The sequence below is a fragment of the Lethenteron reissneri genome, chromosome 52 (genome assembly GCF_015708825.2).
Source record: "Lethenteron reissneri isolate LAM-NWPU_2019-01 chromosome 52, ASM1570882v1, whole genome shotgun sequence".
Classification (NCBI taxonomy): Eukaryota; Metazoa; Chordata; class Hyperoartia; order Petromyzontiformes; family Petromyzontidae; genus Lethenteron; species Lethenteron reissneri.
In genome coordinates, this window is record NC_083830.1 from 6,603,168 (window position 1) to 6,623,684 (window position 20,517).

General features: G+C 52.9%; 1 protein-coding gene across 1 annotated transcript; it reads right to left on the reverse strand.

Annotated features, from left to right (window-relative positions):
• Positions 1 to 3,603: 3,603 nt before the first annotated feature.
• On the reverse strand, positions 3,604 to 20,456 carry KIAA0513 (KIAA0513 ortholog). The gene is made up of 4 exons (XM_061573287.1): positions 20,328 to 20,456; positions 12,154 to 13,411; positions 3,944 to 4,087; positions 3,604 to 3,646 (listed from the first exon to the last, which is right to left on the reverse strand). The coding sequence occupies exons 2-4, from the start codon at positions 12,924 to 12,926 to the stop codon at positions 3,604 to 3,606; spliced, it is 960 nt and encodes a 319-aa protein (XP_061429271.1). The 5' UTR covers positions 12,927 to 13,411; positions 20,328 to 20,456.
• Between the last annotated feature and the right edge of the window lie 61 nt (positions 20,457 to 20,517).

The following is a 20,517-nucleotide window of genomic DNA, read 5'->3' on the forward strand; positions in this document are numbered from 1 at the left end:
ACACATGGAGACCAGTACACGGAGACACGGGGAGACACGTGGAACCATGGAGAGACACATGGAGACACGGGGAGACACCGGCGACGACGTGGAGGGGGCACCAGGGGACATGTGGAGAGACCAGGGGGACATGTGGAGACACGGGGACATGGACACACACACACGCAGGTTAGAACACACAGGGAAACTCACGCTCTGGCTAACAGTTGGGGCTACGTAAGAAACCTGCCCTCGTTGTTTGAACTGCGGCGCCGGCCGATGGAATGGAGCCCCCGGTGACCGCTGTGGACTGAGTCCAGTCACGCGCCGATGGCCACCGTGGCGGCTGCCTTCGTGTTGAACCAGTTGTACTCGCTTATTTTCATTCGGTTACCGGTTATGCAATAAAAACGACGTTAACAATGGAAATGCGCCCCGCGGATCCGACTGCCAAGTGGTGTTTTGCTGCTGCTGCTGCTGTTGGGAATCTAAAAATATAAATAAATGGGCATCTGCGAACATCTGTGGAAAAAAACCTAGCTTCATAGCCCACCGGATTCCTCCAGTGTAAATAAAGAATCTGAATCTGAAATAAAACACATTCCTGCGGAGGGAGCTGGTAGGAACGTTGGGTTGCTCGGTCAATGGCCAGGGTCAACGGCGGCGTGGTGTATTCCGCAAATATGCCCGACTGTGAGGGCGGGCACAAGTCGGCGTGAGTAGGTTAAACTTTGAGTTTTATAAGGGCACCACGGGGTAACCAGCCCCTCCCACCCAGCCCCACCCCTCCCACCCCCCGCCCAGCCCCACCCTCCCTACCCAGCCTCTCCCCACCCTCCCCACCCAGCCACTCCCCACCCCACCCTCCCCACCCAGCCCCTCCCCACCCTCCCCACCCAGCCCCTCCCCTCCCCACCCAGCCCCTCCCTGCACGACGGACGGACACAATAATCCCCTGTGGGCTGGTGTAACCAGTGAGTTCCTACCAGCATAACATTTTATATACCGCAATGTAAATAGTATCCCCTTTCCGCTTGAAAGGAACTAACAGAAAAATCGACGAGTTTAATCGCCCCCAGATGCTCTGTTCTGGGTGCGCCCCTACTGCGTCTCTCGTCCGCTCCACGGAGCAGCAGAATTCGTCGCACAGCTTCTCGGTAGTGGGAGCTGCCGACGGCAGGTGCAGTGATTAGCGGTGCACTCACCAACACCGTTCTTTCTATTCTTAGGTTTTTTCGGTAAAGTCACGTAGGTAAAAAAAACATTAAAAAGTAAAATAAAATAAAAATCACGACGTTTCGGAGGCAACACAAGCTTCCGTCTTCAGGTGGTACCGTCACAGCCACGACAGCTGTATCAAGTAAATGAGAGATTGCAGGAGCTACCACTCCGTTTATATAATGGTTGGAGAAGATGGTGGGGCAAGGGCCGCATACTTTTACTTTTTAATGTTTTTTACCTACGTGACCTAAGAATATGAATCATCGCAGTCACGAAAGCTTCAAATCTACCGTTCTTTCTGTTCATGAATTCTACCAGGTAGGGCCCCTCCGAGCTACGTAGCTATTTTTGTTTTGTTTGTCAGAATGACAGCCCGACGAAGCGGCTCATCAGCGCCTTCAGCATCGTCGAGTGGAAATGTACGTCGGGTAAAAGTCAACTCCGAACGCGTGGCGCCGATTCTAAATGCGACGGGGGGGGGGGGGGGGGGGACCGGAGGGCGCGGAGATAAACGCACGCGACCACTGCGGATGGAACACGCAAACTCGAGCATACACACACACACACACGGGCATCGTCAGGGTCGGGATCGAAGCCACGACCTCCTCCATACCAGGCCAAGAACATCTCGCCACCACGATAGGGACGGTGCTGATTCGACGCCGATCTTCGGGTGCGGCGGTTGAAATTATGGGGGGCGGGAGGGGGGGGGGTCAAGTTTAATGACGAATTAGGATCTCTTCTTCTTGGTTCTTTCGGTAAAGTCACGTAGAAGGGAAGTAATAAAATAATTCTCACGACGTTTCGGCTACAACGCAAGCAGCCGTCTTGTAGCCGAAACGTCGTGAGAATTGTTTTATTTTATTATGTTTTATTTTTATTATTTTATTACTTCCCTTCTACGTGACTTTACCGAAAGAACCAAGAAGATGAATCCCTGCAGTCACGAAAGCTTTAAATCGGAATTAGGATCTCGTGAAGGCCTTGAATGATCGTGACACACACGCTCTTATGCACGCACGCACGCTCAGACACGCACGCACTCTCACACACACAAATGCACGCTCACACACGTGCTCTCACATACACACACAAAGACAAAGATCCTCCTATAGCCTGAACAGACTGTTGGGGCAAGTGCTGTTAGCGAGCACCTATGAAGGCTGGAACAGTACACGAGGGGGTGGGTGGCCAGCACCACGCCCGACCGCCTTTGTCTCCCCAGTGACGATGTTTTTACACACCGCACCAGGTACTCATTTGAGGCTGAGTCTACCTAGGAGAGGCCCAGTACCGGTTCAGGTAATCGCCACTGGGTGTCGGCTGTGAGCGGGAATCGAACTCGGGTGGCCGGGTTCGTAGCGCAGCGAAGCGCTAACCACTACACCCACCGCTCCCCACACACGTAGACTCACATGCATGTGGACTCATACTGACTCGCTCACGCACGCACTCACTCACACCGACTCACACACACGCAAGCACGCACTGACTCACACTGACACGTTGACTCACACTCGCTCACACGCAAGCACTCACTCACACTGACTCACACACACGCACGCAAGCACGCACTCACTCACTCACACTGACTCACACTCGCTCACACACAGGCAAGCACGCACGCACTCACACTGACTCACACCGACTCACATGCACGCAAGCACGCACTGACTCACACCGACTCACACGCAACCACGCATTCACTCACACTCACTCACACCGACTCACACTCGCTCACTCACTCACACTGACTGACACCGACTCACACACACGCAAGCACGCATTCACTCACACTCACTCACACTCGCTCACTCACACTGACTCACACGGACTCACACACACACAAGCACGCACTCACTCACACTGACTCACACCGACTCACTCACACGCAAGCACGCACTGACTCACACTGACTCACTCGCTCACACACACGCACTCACTCACACTGACTGACACCGACTCACACACACGCAAGCACGCATTCACTCACACTCACTCACACTCGCTCACTCACACTGACTCACACGGACTCACACACACACAAGCACGCACTCACTCACACTGACTCACACCGACTCACTCACACGCAAGCACGCACTGACTCACACCGACTCACACGCAACCACGCATTCACTCACACTCACTCACACCGACTCACACTCGCTCACTCACTCACACTGACTGACACCGACTCACACACACGCAAGCACGCATTCACTCACACTCACTCACACTCGCTCACTCACACTGACTCACACGGACTCACACACACACAAGCACGCACTCACTCACACTGACTCACACCGACTCACTCACACGCAAGCACGCACTGACTCACACTGACTCACTCGCTCACACACACGCACTCACTCACACTGACTCACGCAAGCACGCACTGACTCACACCGACTCGCACGCAAGTTGACACTGATCCGGGATGACGCTGTGCCGTGGGCAATAGACGCGAGCAGAGCAACAACGGCCTCCCTCTCCCTCCCTCCTGGTCCCCCCTCTCCCTTCTCATCCCCCTCCCCCTCCCCTGTCTATCCCCCTCTCCACGTTCTCATCTCTCCTCCACCGCTCTCCCACCATTGCTCCCTCTGTCTCTCTGTGATTGTAATGAATGGAGCTGTGATCACGTTGGTGGTGGTGTTGGCGATCGTCCTGTGTGGATGCCGTCGTGATGGTGTTGATGTCCCTGTGATGGCGTCGATGGTGCTGTGATGGTCTTGATGTTTGCGCGATGGCGGCGTGTGATGGCGCTGCGATGGGAGGATGTCTCACCTGCGCCACGATGTAGCGGGCGAACCAATCGCGCCCCTTGCCTCCCTCCCCCGACACGGCCTCGGCAAATGTGGCTCGCTCCTCCTCGCTCACCTCCTCGCTGCGACACACACATCATCACCATCACCTTCATCAACATTACCATCATCACCATCACCAACATCACCATCGTCACCATCACCAACATCATCATCACCATCATCATCACCATCACCAACATCATCATCACCATCACCAACATCATCATCACCATCACCAACATCATCATCATCACCATCACCAACATCATCATCACCATCACCAACATCATCATCACCATCACCAACATCATCATCACCATCACCAACATTATCAACATCATCATAACCATCACCAACATCATCACCAACATCACCAACATCATCGTCGTCACTATGACTACCGTCAACATCCTCATAGCTATCACGACCATCACCACCACCACCATCATCGTCGTCAGCAATATCATTATCATCATCAACACCACAAAGACAAAGATCCACTGGATAGCTTTGACAGACTGCTGGGGCAAGTGCTGTTAGCGAGCAGCACCTATGAAGGCCGGCACAGCACACGAAGGGGTGGGTAGCCAGCTACACGCCCGACCGCCTTTGTCTCCCTGGCGGTGACATTTACATCACCACCACCATCATCACCATCACTAACATCATCATCATAATTACCACCACCATCACCATCCAACATCGGATCACAGGGTCATTATATCACGAGGACAGAGGTTGATGCGCCCCTCCCCCCGTCCCCCAATCTCATCCCCTGAACCCCCCCCCCACCCCTTCCCCCCCACCACCCCCACCCCTTCCCCCCCACCACCCCCAACCCTTCCCCCCCACCACCCCCACCCCTTCCCCCCCCACCACCCCCACCCCTTCCCCCCCCACCACCCCCCACCCCTTCCCCCCCCCACCACCCCCACCCCTTCCCCCCCACCACCCCAACCCTTCCCCCCCACCACCCCCACCCCTTCCCCCCCACCACCCCCACCCCTTCCCCCCCCACCACCCCCAACCCTTCCCCCCCCACCACCCCTTCCCCCCCCACCACCCCCACCCCTTCCCCCCCACCACCCCTCCCCCAATCTCCCTCTCCTCACGCGAGCGCTCCTTTTACGCCACTCAATAAATCCTTCTCTGCTCCAGTGGGCAAAGAGAAATCTGCGGAAGCAGAGGAGGAGGAGGAGGTCGAGTGGCTGAGCCGGCACCGCTGAGACCTCGAGTTCCATTCCGGGTGTTGGCCGCATAGATGTCATTAAACTTGGGGTTCTTTAAGTGTGGTGAGTTGATGGACTGCCATAGAGACAAGACACCCTAACCCTAGGCATAGAGACCCACACACTCACACAGACGCAATAGTGATTAAACCCGGTTCTCCGGTGTAGCGAGTTGGAGGATTTAACGACGCATTCATATTTAGGTGATCTAACCCAACAGAAACCTATATTATGGTCGCGAAAGCCTACGTGTTTAAATAACGAATTTAGCCGTTCATTAATTTGGCCAAATTTAAGGTTTTGATAATATATTTTTTAAATAATATATCGGTGTGATTGCCACTGACGCATGCTCGTGTGCGGATAAGAGGCAGTGTTTCTGATGGCACTCTTTTCTTACTGAGCTATGGACACTATTTCAGAGGCGACCTTGCCACACGCGATGATATCTCATCATGGATGTAGTTTAAGTCATCATCATCATCACACGTGCGTCGCAGAGTGGATGTGAGCGATTGGTTCGCTCGCGACATCGTGGCGCAGGTGAGAAGACATCCTCCCATCACAGCGCCATCACACACCACCATCAAGGGTCCATCGACACAAGACCACCATCACAACGCCATCACACACCATCACGCAAGCATCAAGACCATCACACATTCATCTAAACCAGCGTTGTTTTCTCAACGTGGATGGAGTCGGGCAAAAATCGGAGGAACGCGGAGAGAAATCCACGAGACCACCACATGTCCGCAGGGAGAACATGGGAACTCCAACTTTACAAGAGGCATTGCCAGCGTCCGGCATCGAGCACACGGACATCTTGCGTGCCACCAAGACGCGGCAATAATAATTGGAGGATGCAAATTGTCTCCAACCCGTGCCACCAAGACACTAAAATAATGATTGGGGGTTGCAAATTGTCTGCAACCCGTGCCACCAAGACGCGAAATAATGATTGGAGGTTGCAAATCGTCTCCAACCCGTGCCACCAAGACGCGAAAATAATAATTGTGGGATGCAAATTGTCTCCAACCCGTGCCACCAAGACGCGAAAATAATAATTGGGGGATGCAAATTGTCTGCAACCCGTGCCATCAAGACGCGAAAATAATAATTGGGGGATGCAAATTGTCTCCAACCCGTGCCACCAAGACGCGAAAATAATAATTGGGAGATGCAAATTGTCTCCAACCCGTGCCACCAAGACGCGAAAATAATAATTGGAGGGATGCAAATTGTCTCCAACCCGTGCCACCAAGACGCGAAAATAATAATTGGGAGATGCAAATTGTCTCCAACCCGTGCCACCAAGACGCGAAAATAATAATTGGAGGGATGCAAATTACATGAAACCCGTGCCACCAAGACGCGGGCGACGGACAGCTGCCCAGCTGGAATCAAATTTGTCGCTTTATGTTCTAAGGCTTCTAAGCAAATAAATCCGCGGAAGTGCCCCCCCTCCCCCCCTCCCTCTCATCCGCTACCACCGGGAAGAGCTGCCGCGCTTTCAGTCCCAACGGAGATCGGTGAAAACAACAACAAATGTCACGTGTGCAAGCTGCAGTGCGGGGGGTGAGGGGCTGCCGCGGATTTCTAATTCTCCCCCTCCACCTACCGAGAATAATCTCTTCCCCACCACCACCTCCACCACCACCCCCCTCCATCCAACCACGGCACTGACTCAGCGGGATTTAGAGGGCAAGGGGATACACGTCCCCTCCCCACAAGCCTGCCCCCATCCCATCGGCACTGCGTATCTCCCTCTCCCCGGGGGGGGGGCTCTCTCCCGATCTGTTTACCAGCCTAATAGGATCCCCCTCGCCGCAGCTCTATAACGGAGCGGGGAGTTTCTCCCCCCCTCACCTCCCCCCGACTCCTTTACCCTAACCGTGGTTTATGGCGGAGGCGCGCTCCTTGAAGTTAACCCTAAACCTCGACCCCCATTAATCCTAGCCGCTCGCCCCGAACATAAATAATCATTGTCGAGCTCGATCCGCTGCTCGACGGATGAAGGCATCCTACAAGCAGGTCCCGCTGCCGTGGGGTACATCGACCCGAGGTTGAGCGATGTGACAAATCACTGCACTCGGCACTTACGACCCCAGCTAAACCAAACTATTTTAAACTAAACAACGGGTTTTTTAAATCCTGTATTAAATCCTTTATATTAAGTTCACTTGCTTGCTTGCGCGCTTACGACCGTGCAAATCTTTCGGTCGTTTTTTTAACCCACTTCCCATGATCCAATCGAGCTGCCATTTTGCACACAGACTCGTTGTGCGTGACAATTTATTTTCGTGAATTTTTTTTTCCAAAATTTTACACTGTTTAGGGAAAACAAATTAAATATTTAATTACCAATTGTTTAATACTGCAGACAATCATCTGACCCATAGGTGACAGCCATCTCAAGCCAGAGGACGAGAGGACTCTCGCCGCCATGCATATAAAGGATTTAAAGTGAAAAACTTTGTTTTTACGGGTTATACTCATTTCATTATTCTTTTTCAGAAGCGACCTGGCCATCAGGAATGATGGCGCAACGAAGTCGCTTAACCCATCGCGTGGAGCATGTATAGGCAGCCGAATGCTCCTCTCTCTCTCTCTCCTCTCTCTCTCTACACGAAGGCGCGTTCGGTTATTCATAATCGCTCCATCTCCACGGGTTCGGCGTCACCCTTTCATTGCACTCCGTCACTACTCGCTTGACCCTCAGCTCCCCACTAAGCCGCGTGTCCTGTCCCCAAGACCCCCACCGCCACCCCCCCCCTCACGTTGCTTTCCTCGAGGGTTTGAACGGCGTCTTCACGAGACACCCCCCCCCACCCCCGTGCGTGTCCTCTAATCCGCGTTCCTTCTCGGTCCATCGCTAACACCGGCCCCCTTAATCTTAGCCCAGACCGAATTACTACCCCATTGGAACCTCATTTGCCAGTAAAAAATATGATCATTGGTTTTTTACCCTTTTATCTGGAAACAAAACTGGCACCTTTTTACGAGGAGTCATGTTTGCATAGACCACAATACCTGCAGTTATAGTGCGCCTTTTGGCGTCATCTGGTCCAACACCATGTGAGACTAGGCTCTAAGGAAAGCTGTCTTGGGTGTGGACCAATCAACTTCAAGGACAGTGCATACATTATCAGAGTTATATTTTTTGTTTGCATTATGACTGCAGGTATTGTGGTCTATGTAAACATGACTCCTTGTAAAAAAAAGGTGTCAGTTTTGTTGCCAGATAAAAGGGTAACAAGTAATCCCGTAAAACAAAGTTTTTCACTATAAATCCTTTATATGCGTGGCATCGGGGCGGCTAGAGTCCTCTCGTCCTCTGGCTTGAGATGGCTGCCACCTATGGGTCAGATGATTGTCTGGCAGCATTAAACAATTGGTAATTAAATATTTAAAAAAATTTCCCTAAACAGTGTAAAATTTGAGAAAAATTTTTTCACGAAAATGCATTGTCACGCACAACGAATCTGTGTGCAAAATGTCAGCTCGATTGAATCACGGGAAGTGGGTTAAAAAACGACCGAAAGATTTGCATGGTCCTAAGCAAGCAAGCGAACTTAATATAAAGGAATTAAAAAAAAACAATTATCGAATTACTATCCCCAACTGAGCCCAACATCGACATGACGATACCTATAACGCAACAGTTCACACACAGACGCGCGTGTGTGTGTATCTATAGACGAAGACAGCCCGCGTCTCGCCGATCGGTGAAAACAACAACAAATGTCATGTGTGCAAGCGATTCGGGGCGACCGCTCTGAGCCCCGCGCTTTGGGGGTGGGGGGGTAGGGGTACCCGTGCTTTGACGCCACGGTGTCAGATCCAATACTTGATACAGCAATCGTGCTGTGACGGTTCCACCTGAAGACGGAAGCTTGTGTTGCCTCCGAAACGTCGTGATTTTTATTTTATTTTTGTTTTACTTTTATTAATTTAAATTTTTTTACCTACGTGACTTTACCGAAAAAACCTAAGAATATGAATCCTTGCAGTCACGAAAACTTCAAATCGAGAATTAATGCCCTCTACGGAGAGGAATTCCACCTATCTGTTAGAGTTTTTAACAGACAACGAGACAAGAAGTCACAGCTTCTCGAGACGCTGGCCTTCCTACTTGACACAGCAATCGTGCTGTGACGGTTCCACCTGAAGACGGAAGCTTGTGTTGCCTCCGAAACGTCGTGATTTTTATTTTATTTTTAGTTTACTTTTATTAAAAAATGTTTTACCTACGTGACTTTACCGAAAAAACCTAAGAATATGAATACCAATACTTCTCGTTTAGTTTGAATGCGTCGGGGCGATGGGGGGCACTCAATGGGGGGTTGCCCCGGGCCCCGCAGCCCCCCCCCTCCCCCTAGGGACGGCCCTGCTTAGGGCAAATGAACCTCGTGGTGGAACCCCGGGGTAGCCAGAGTACCCCGGCTCTCGCATCATGTCCGTGATGCAGTCATTTTTAGTCTGTCGATGGTCGGCGATTCGGTAATCGATTAATCTCGACGAGCTGTACACGATGCACTCTTCAAAGTTGAATTTTTCGATAACGGATTTTGTTATGCTGATGTTCGGCGTTTCGACATCGCGGAGTGTGGCACTGATTTCGGATTCATTGGTACCCCAGTCGCGGAGTTGAGTAACACCCCTGGAGAAAAAAAGTGTCCCAGAAATAAAATATTTAATTGCCTCGGACATTTAGTCTTCATAATCAACGTTTTTGGGTTTAGATCACGTTCTTTATAAATGTGTCGTAACCCTCCACCACCCGACACGGCCAATCAGTAAAAAAGTGTCACGTTGACAAAAGACAAATAGTTCACTGCTTTAGCCCACCGGTGTGTTGAAGCGTGAAACTGTGGAGTGGTCAACGCTACGTCAAGGACGCCTTTGTCTCCCCAGCGCTAGTGTTGTTTACACACCGCACCAGGTACTCATTTGAGACTGAGTTGACGAAGGAAGGGGAGGCCCAGGACCGGTTGAAATATCCGTCACTGTCATTGGTCGTGAGCGGGATTCGAACTCAGGTTTCCGGAGTTTGTGGCTAAGCATTGCGCCAACACGCCCCACAATATACCTGTGATGAGCTCGGTTGACTACGTACGGTGCGAAAGAAGTTCAACATATAGCAACATACACAGATATGTACACACGCACACAGATACTGCACACACACGCACACACAGTGGAGGTCACTGAAGGTCATCTGGCATCACGGGGGTAAGGAATCAAGTCGCCTCTTGCGACCACCTCGTGCACACATCATCAGCCCCAACACAATCACAATAATCAACAATAATTAACGTGATCACCACTATAATTGCCATCACCACCAACACCATAATTGCCATCACCAAAACCATCAAATTACTTTCGTGACAATAATTAACATCAGAACCGCAATCATCCACAGGACCACCACCACCACCATCATCAGCACCATCATCATCAGCACCGACACATCACAAAAATCACAAATAACAATGACCACCATAATAACCATCACCAAAACCGTCACAATTATTGACACATTAAAACCACAACACAACCACCAACATCATCATCGCTTCCCGTATCAATCATCACAATCGTCACCACCACCATCTCCACCGCTCATTGCAGAGGTTTGCAGTTCGCATCCAGTGGCCGCCCTGGTTAATACGTGCGAATTAATTAACCACGACAAATACTACTACTACTAATAATAATTAACATTTATAAAACGCCCTTAAACAATCGTTCTCAGGGCGCTATGGAAATGCGGGAAATAGTTTAAACATCAACCAAGGAAAGAAGACGTTTGAAAAAGTTACCAAAGAGAAAAAAAATACATTTTAAACGGGTAACATTTTTAGTCGAGAGTGGAAGATTTATAAGTGTCTAGGTAGTCCCCTGACCTCGAATGGGCAAGGAATTCCAGAGTTTCGGTGGCATGCGAGCAGTGCCCCATCTGAGGATCTTCATGATCTCGGTGGAATAAATGTGGCTGCAGGAGGTCGTGAATGCAGGGAGGAGCGATTCCATTTGCAGCTTGATAGGCGACGTTACGGATGCCGTGGCATCATTCGCAAGAGTTAGGTACACATTTGCCAATTCATATTTGTTTTTAAATAAACCGCAAATTCAATCAATTGTGATCACACACACACACACATTGCAAACAGAACCTTCTACGCCACCACCAGCATGACACCTCCTGAAAAAAAAGAGTTATATGAGACTAAGTTGAGGCTTTCCTGGTTATACAAGCGTGATGGTGGTGGTGGTGATAATGATGGTAATGACAATGATTGTGTTCATAGTGATGATGGTTGTGTTTGATGATTGTACAGTACGGTATAAAATCTGTAGATGATGATGGAGGTGGTGGTGTTCATGATAACGACTGTTGATAATGATTGTACTGATGATGCTCGTGTAGATGGTGATTAAAGATGATCGTGAATGAAAAGTTACGATTGTTGACGATGATGGATTGATCTTCTTGGTTCTTTCGGTAAAGTCACGTAGAATGACAGAATTTTAATGACTCTGTCTTCTCGACAGACCTGTTCTCCACCTGAGGACGGCTGCTTGCGTTGTGGCCGAAACGTCGTGAGAATTATTTTATTATGTTTTATTTTTATTATTTTATTATTTCCATTCTACGTGACTTTACCAAAAGAACCAAGAAGATGAATCCCTGCAATCACGAAAGCTTTAAATCGAGATGATGATGTTGTTGTTGTTGACTGTGATGATGGTAACGGTGATGATGATGATGGATTGTGTAACTCGTGATGTTGATGATGATGATGTTGTTGTTGACTGTGGCGATGATGGTAACAGTGATGATGATGATGTTGTTGACTGTGGCGATGATGGTAACGGTGATGATGATGATGACGATCAAGGCTCCTCACGTTTCGTCGACAATCTTCGCTGCCAAGTTCCTCACGAACGTCCTACCCCCGGCTGGGCTCTCCTCATCCCCTCCCTCGGGGGCTCCGAGGGACCCCGCGGACCCCGACCCGACCAGGGGTCTCTCCTCCTCGGGGCCATCCTCCTCCCCGTCCCCTCGCTGCTGCTGCTGCTGCTGCTCGTCTCTGGGGCCGGGACCATCATCCCCCTCCGCCTCCGACGAATCCGCCGACTCCGTCGCCTCGCTCGCCGTCGGGGACTCCTCGCCGGCACCGCGCTTCTGGTGGCCTCCGACCCCCTCGGAGACCCCCTTGGAGGGGACTCCCTCGGAGGGGGTCGCCTCCGACAGGACCCACACGTCCCCTCCCTCCTGAGGCCCGAACCCCTCGACGGAGGCCTCGGCCTGGTCGCCCCAGGGGCCTGTCGCGGGCCCCCAGGGGTCAGCGGCAGCGGTCCCCTCGGCGCTGGAACCCCACGTGTCCCCCGCGGGCCTCCACGGGTCCCCGCCCGAGGGGACGGGTCCCCCTGGGTCACGGGGGCTGCCCGACAGGAGGTCGAGGCTCGGGGGGAGAGGCTCGCCGCCCCCCGGCAGGGCGAGGCTCTCGACGCGGGGGCTGCCGCACAGGAGGTCGATCGCGGGGCCCCCCGCGGCGGGCAGCGACAGGAGGTCCCCCGAGGAGACCCCCGTGACCTCGGAGACCCCGGGGACCCCCGAGTCGACGGGGTCAAGGTCGATGAGGGTCCCGACTAGGAGTGACCCGGGCTCCGTTTCCATGGTGACCGATGGAGGCTCCTCTCGTGGTCCTCACCGCTCCCTATACCCTTTGCTCTGTCCCCCTTTCACCCCCCCCTCTCTCTCCTCTCACTCTCCCCCACAATTAATGTATCCAGTTGCGTCTGCGTGTCTGTGTGTGTCTGCCTGTGTGTGTCTGTGTGTGTCTGTCTGTGTGTGTCTGTCTGTGTGTCTGTCTGTGTGTCTGCCTGTGTGTCTTAACAGACGCTACTCGCCAATAGCACTTGCCCCGAAAGTCTGTTCAGGCTTTCCGGGGGATCTTTGGCTTTGTATCTGTGTCTGTGGGTATCTTGTGTGTCCGAGTGTATGTGTCTGTGTGTGTCCGTGTGTATGTCTGTGTGGATGAGTGTCTGTGTGTGTGTGTGTCTGTGTGAATGTGTGTCTGTGTGTGTGTGTCTGTGTGTGTCCGAGTGTGTGTGTCTGTGTGTGTTTGGGTAGCAGTGCAGGGTCCCGGAGTCCACGTGCACCTGCCAGGGTGACACCACACACACCACGGTCACCACACACCACACACTCACCACACCATACACTCACCAAACCATACACTCACCACACCATACACTCACCACACATATACACTCACCACACCACACACTCACCACACCATACACTCACCACACATATACACTCACCACACCACACACTCACCACACCATACACACATACACTCACCACACCACACACTCACCAGACCATGCGCTCACCACACCACACACTCACCACACCATACACTCACCACGCACATACACTCACCACACCACACACTCACCACACCATACACTCACCACGCACATACACTCACCACACCACCCCCCACACACACCCCACACACACACACACCCCACACACACACATCCCACACACACCCCACACACATACACACCCCACACACACATACACCCCACACACACACCACACACACCCCACACACACCCCCCACACACACACACCCCACACCCCCCCCCACACACACCACACACACACCCACACGCCACACACACACCTCACACACCCCCCCCACACACACCCCACACACACACACCTCACACACACCCCACACACACCCCACCCCCCACACACCCCCCCCCCACACACACACACACCCCACACACACATACACCCCACACACCCCACACACACACACACCCCACACACACACACACCCACACCCCCCCCCACACACACACCCCACACACCCCCCCCCCCACACACACACACCACACACACACACGCCACACACACACACCTCACACACACACCCCACACACACACCCCACACACACACCCCACACACACATACACCCCACACACACCCCCCACACACACACACCCCCCCCCACACACCCCACCCCCCTCACCCCCCTTGTTCGCGTCACGTGCCCAGGGGTTTGGCCGCCAGTTTGTTCCCGCGCCAACCCATCACGGGGAGTGACTCCATCTGCAGATTACTGCGCAAAACTCACCCCCCCCCCACACAACCCCCACCCCACATACCCCCAACATACCTACCCACCACGTACACCCCTAAAGGGTCGTCCATAAATGACGTCACGCGATTTTGGACGATTTTTGACCCCCCCCCCCCCCTTCGTCACACGGCGTCACAAAAAGTCAGACCCCCCCACACATATGACGTCACAAAGATCTGCCCCCCTCAAATATGACGTCACAAAGCTCTGCCCCCCCCCCCCCAAAAAAAAACATGCTTCAAATCGCTTAAAACTATTGTCATTGTAGTGCGTATTTAATGTGGCGCTGCACTCTGATGTTGTAGGAATTTTTTTTTATTAAAAAGTCTATTTAATTAAGTAGAACGTGTTGTCTATATTTATTTAAAGTTGTGCATTTTGATGTGACGTCACATTTCTCAACCCCCCCCCCTAGGTGCGTGACGTCATTTATGGACGGCCCCATACCCCCACACATTAAAGTACTCCTACAATGACAAAGATGCCCCGTATAGCCTTCACAGACTGTTGGGGCAAGTGCTGTTGCGGGCACCTACACACGAGAGGGGGTGGTTGACCAAAACCACGCCCGGCCGCCTTTGTCTCCCCAGTGCTGATGTTTACAAATCGCACCAGGTACCCATTGGAGTCTGAGTCGACCTAGGGGAGGCCCAGGACCGGTTCAGGTAACAGGCAACCGAGGTTGGTGGCTGTGAGCGAGAATCCAACTCGGGTGGTCGGGGTTCGTTGCGCAGCGTAGCGCTAACTGCTGCGCCACCGCTCCCCACGTTACATGCAAACAACATGCACCATGCGCACGCAGGTCGGCGGGGGGGGGGCAGAGGGGCATTTAATGGGGGAGGGGGATAGGGGTGGGGGGGTTAAGAGGGTGGGGGGGTAAAGGTGAGGAGGGAGGTTGGGGTAGGGGTGTAAGTTGGTGGGGGGTGGGGTGGGGGGCAAATGGGAGGAGGTCAGAGTGGAGGAGTAAGGGTGTGGGGGTAAAGGTGGGGGTAAAGGTGGGGGGGGGTAAAGGTGGGTAAAGGTGGGGGGGGTAAAGGTGGGGGGGGGGGGGGTAAAGGTGACACGGTTCCAATCCAGCTGTACCGCCCGGGTTAATACTGCGGTGTGAAATGACTATCGCAACAGCAGCAACTGCAAGAAGCTACTGAGACATTGAACGTCCAACGATCTCCGTCCCGAAGTTGCCAACTTGGAACACTCGAACAGCAAATGTTCAGCGGAGATGATACACGGCAAGAGGCAATCATCGCCCACCACACACACCCCTACCGGCAGACGAGCCTCATATCCTGGTATCTTGAGTTCTCTCTCACTCGGTTGTCAACAACATTAACTTGTAACTCGAACTCGAGACTAAATCGTAAACTATTTATTTTTTATTTTACCAGGTAAGGCGCAATAAACTGCGTAGCTCTTTTTCAGAAGCGACCTGGCCACGAATGATAGCTCAACTAAATGGCTTATCACGCGGAAATTGATAGCAGCCAAAAACTCTAAACGCGTGATGATGATTCTAAATGTGGAGGGGAAAAAACGGAAAATTCCACGCGATCACAGGGGCATAGAGACGCAGATTCCAAATATACAGCAGCAGGCGTCAGGGCCAGAATCGGACCCACGACCTCCCGTATACCAGGCGAGGTAGTTAACATCTCACCACTCACACTTATTTACACGCACTCATCCACTCACCCACCCAATCATTCACCCCGCACTTCCGATTAGCACGGTGCTAAAGAAGCTCTACATACATACACACCCAATCACTCACTCTTGCCACTCACCCACTCATTCACCCACCCACCCAACGATTCGCCCACTCAATTATTCACTCGCTCATTCACTCACAAAACCAACTTGAAAACATCCCTAAAAAGGTACTGACTGTACAAGGTGAGCAGGTTCAAGGCTGGTTATCGCTTCTGACGGGACCTGCTCGGGCAGACCAGGTGCTACAATTTAACACGTGGGAGGCTTTCGCGACCAATATTATTCATAATCAACGTTTTTGGGTTTCGATCGCGTTATTTATAAATGTGTCGTAACCCTCCACCACCCGACACGGCCAATCCGTAAAAAAGTGTCACGTTGACGAAAGACAAAATAGTTCACTGCTTTAGCCCACCGGTTGTAAAATGTTGTGGTTTCACGCTTCAACACACCGGTGGGCTAAAGCAGTGAACTATTTGTCTTTTGTCAGGTGCTACAGGCTTGTGGCTGCCGGCCAGGTGGGCCAGGTAAATGTCAGTCGGCACAGCGACTACGGATTCTTGACTCGATCTGTGCGACCCGGAGCTTTTTAATTGTCACGGGCTTGTCCTCCCACGGGGATTGGCCAAGCAGCCCCGGTGGAGGAGGGTTCTCCTGAAACGGCGAGGGCTATTCAAGGTAGCCCGCGTGAGTATTTGAGTTGCGTGACTTCAGAGTACCTGGTATGTGGCGAGATGTTAACTACCTCGCCTGGTATACAGGAGGTCGTGGATTCGATCGCGACCCTGACGTCTGCCGCTGTATATTTGGAGTTTGCGTGTCTCTCTCTCATCATCATCACGGTGGCTAGGAGTGGTAGTAGTGGTGGTGGTGGTAGTAGTGAGTGGGTAGTAGTGGGTGTTGGGTGGTAGTAGTGGTGGGTGGTAGTGGTGGGTGGTAGTGGTGGGTGGTAGTAGTGGTGGTGGTAGTGGTGGTGGTAGTAGTAGTGGTGTTGGTAGTGGTGGTGGTAGTAGTAGTGGTGTTGGTGGTGAAGGCTGAGAAGCGACGGAGAGCGAGGGAGGAACGGACGACGCTGCAGAGTCAGCCTAGTGAGCGTGTGCGGGTTGAGGCGACGCAGCTCACGCTCGCGACGTTGATAGAGTGACGTGCTTGCGAAACGACGTAAAAAGGGGAATATTTAAATCGGAGTATTCCTGGATATACAAACACGATGCAGTACACACACCGACACTATACACTTAATACGTACATACCATACACTATACACCCCACACATACATACCATACACTATACACATCACACATGCATACCATACACTATACACACCACACATACATACCATACACTATACACACCACACATACATACCATACACTATACACTTAATACGTACATACCATACACTATACACACCACACATGCATACCATACACTAAACACCACATATACATACCATACACTATACACACCATACACTATACACACCACACATGCATACCATACACTATACACACCACACATGCATACCATACACTATACACACCACACATACATACCATACGCACATAGACACCACACACGATACACACGTTCACGATACAGTACACTCGACACACCGTACACTATACACAACAGCCCCCAATCGACAGTCTGACGGTGACGTCACCACAGCGCTTGTACCAGGCTAGGTGCACTTTGATACACACACACGCACTACAAGACAAAGATCCCCCGTATAGCCTTTAACAGACTGTTGGGGCAAGTGCTGTGTCCGAGCAGCAGCAGCGCCTATGGCAAATGAGAGGTTGGTGTGGTCAATACACCACGCCCGGCCGCCTTTGTCTCCCCAACAACAACCGCCATTCGCCACTCAGTGGCGGTGACGTGACACCACGACGATTGTGCCAGGCTATGTGCACCTTGAGGCCACGTGAAGTGTCGAACGCCCGCTGGCACGAGGTCACGGGGCAGACCCAGCAGGTGCCACGGGTCGACTGACTGAGATGAGTGGCTGATGCACCACCTGTGCCAACTTGCTGTGCTTTAGCCACCCGGCGCTCCGCTCGTTGTTGTGAGCGTCGCTCCTACTCCCTCCCCCCCCCCGTTTGTCTCCCCAATGTTCGATACACACACGCACGCCATGCGTACCACGTGCGTGGGAGACAAATTAGGGGTCTTTCCCTACCCCGATCCCCTCTCGATCTCTGAACCCATCCCCTCTCGTGATCCTAACGCTGAGACGATGGACGTGATGGGGAGTGATGGGGCTAGTGATGGCTGGTGATGGGGGGTGATGGGGGTGATGGGGCTAGTGATGGTAGGTGATGGGGGGTGATGGGGGGGTGATGGGGGGGGGGTGATGGTAGGTGATGGCAGGTGATGGAGGGGGGTGATGGGGCTATTGATGGCAGGTGATGGAGGGGTGATGGGGCTAGTGATGGCTGGTGATGGGGAGTGATGGAGCTAGTGATGGCAGGTGATGGGGGGTGATGGGGCTAGTGATGGCAGGTGATGGGGGGTGATGGGGATGATAAGGCGAGTGATGGCAGGTGATGGAGGGTGATGGGGCTAGTGATGGCAGGTGATGGGGGGTGATGGGGCTAGTAATGGCAGGTGATGGGGGGTGATGGGGGGAGATGGGGGGTGATGGGGCTAGTGATGGCAGGTGATGGAGGGGTGATGGGGGTGATGGGGCTAGTGATGGCAGGTGATGGGGAGGGTGATGGGGATGATGAGGCGAGTGATGGCAGGTGATGGGGGGTGATGGGGGGTGATGGGGCTCGTGATGGCAGGTGATGGAGGGGTGATGGGGGGTGATGGGGCTAGTGGTGGCAGGTGATGGGGCTAGTGATGGGGGGTGATGGGGCTAGTGATATCAGGTGGAGGGGTGATGGGGGGGGGGTGATGGGGCTAGTGATGGGAGGTGATGGGGGGTGATGGGGGATGATGGGGCTATTTATGGCAGGTGATGGGGTGATGATGAGGGGTGATGGGGCTAGTGATGGCAGGTGATGGAGGGTGATGGGGGGTGGTGATGGGGCTAGTGATGGCAGGTGATGGAGGGTGATGGGGGGTGATGAGGCTAGTGATGGCAGGTGATGGAGGTGATGGGGGTGATGGGGCTAGTGATGGCAGGTGATGGAGGTGATGGGGCTAGTGATGGCAGGTGATGGGGGGTGATGGGGGTGATGGGGCTAGTGATGGCAGGTGATGGGGGGGTGATGGGGGTGATGGGGCTCGTGATGGCAGGTGATGGAGAGGTGATGGGGCTAGTGATGGCAGGTGATGGGGGGTGATGGGGCTAGTGATGGCAGGTGATGGGGGGTGATGGGGCTAGTGATGGCAGGTGATGGGGGGTGATGGGGGGTGATGGGGGTGATGGGGCTAGTGATGGCAGGTGATGGGGGTGATGGGGCTAGTGATGGCAGGTGATGGGGGTGATGGGGCTAGTGATGGCAGGTGATGGCGGAGTGATGGAGGGTGATGGGGGGTGATGGGGCTAGTGATGGCAGGTGATGGGGCGTGATGGGGGGTGATGGGGCTAGTGATGGCAGATGATGGAGGGGTGATGGGGGGTGATGGGGCTAGTGATGGCAGGTGATGGAGAGGTGATGGGGGGGTGATGGTGCTAGTGATGACGGAGTGATGGGGGCGTGATGGGGGACGATGGAGGCGACAGTAACACCGCGACATCGCCATCACTACCCACCACCATCACTGCCATCATTAGCGCCGTCATCACGAGCAAACCCATCACCGCTACCATCATCAATGTCACCATCACAACCACCATCACTACAACCATCACCACATCACAACACACTCACTGCGGCTTAATTCTCCCCATTGACATATCACCATCACTGCCATCATCATCGCAACCATGACATTAGCATCACCACCACCACAATTACCACCACAACCACCGTCAGGAGCTATACCACTACCACCATCAACATCATTACCATCATCACTACCATCGCTATCATCATCACCATCATCGCCACCACCACCACAACAACACAATCACTACCACCATTATTTTCTCCACCACAACGACACCAAACAACAACAACAACAGCAGCATCAGCATCATCAGCGTGGCCACAGTCGGAATTGCAAAATCTCCCGGGGTCTCCTCCACCCGGTGTGTGATCCGGCTCGGCTCGGCTGGGGACCGGAGCAGGACAGATGTGAACTCACCTGTACCTCCTCCTCCCGTGTTCTCTCTCTCCTCCTCTTCTGTCTTCCCCCCCTTGCTCTCTGTCACTCGTCTGTGCGTGCGTGCGCGTCTCTCTCTCTGTATGATGCTTCTGCTCTCTCGCCCTCCTCCTCCCCCCTCTGTCTCCTCCTCCTCCCTCTGTCTCCTCCTCCTCCCTCTATTCCTCCTCCC

What these genes read in the sequence shown, in the direction of transcription:
- KIAA0513 (XM_061573287.1), bottom strand. Translation starts at nt 12,926, where the DNA reads ATGGAAACGGAGCCCGGGTCACTCCTAGTCGGGACCCTCATCGACCTT. An exon ending in GCGAAGATTGTCGACGAAAC is followed by an intron (nt 4,088 to 12,153) that starts GTGAGGAGCCTT and finishes TGTGTGTCGCAG; the next exon opens with CGAGGAGGTGAGCGAGGAGG. An exon ending in CCATCACACGCCGCCATCGC is followed by an intron (nt 3,647 to 3,943) that starts GCAAACATCAAG and finishes CCCACGGCACAG; the next exon opens with CGTCATCCCGGATCAGTGTC.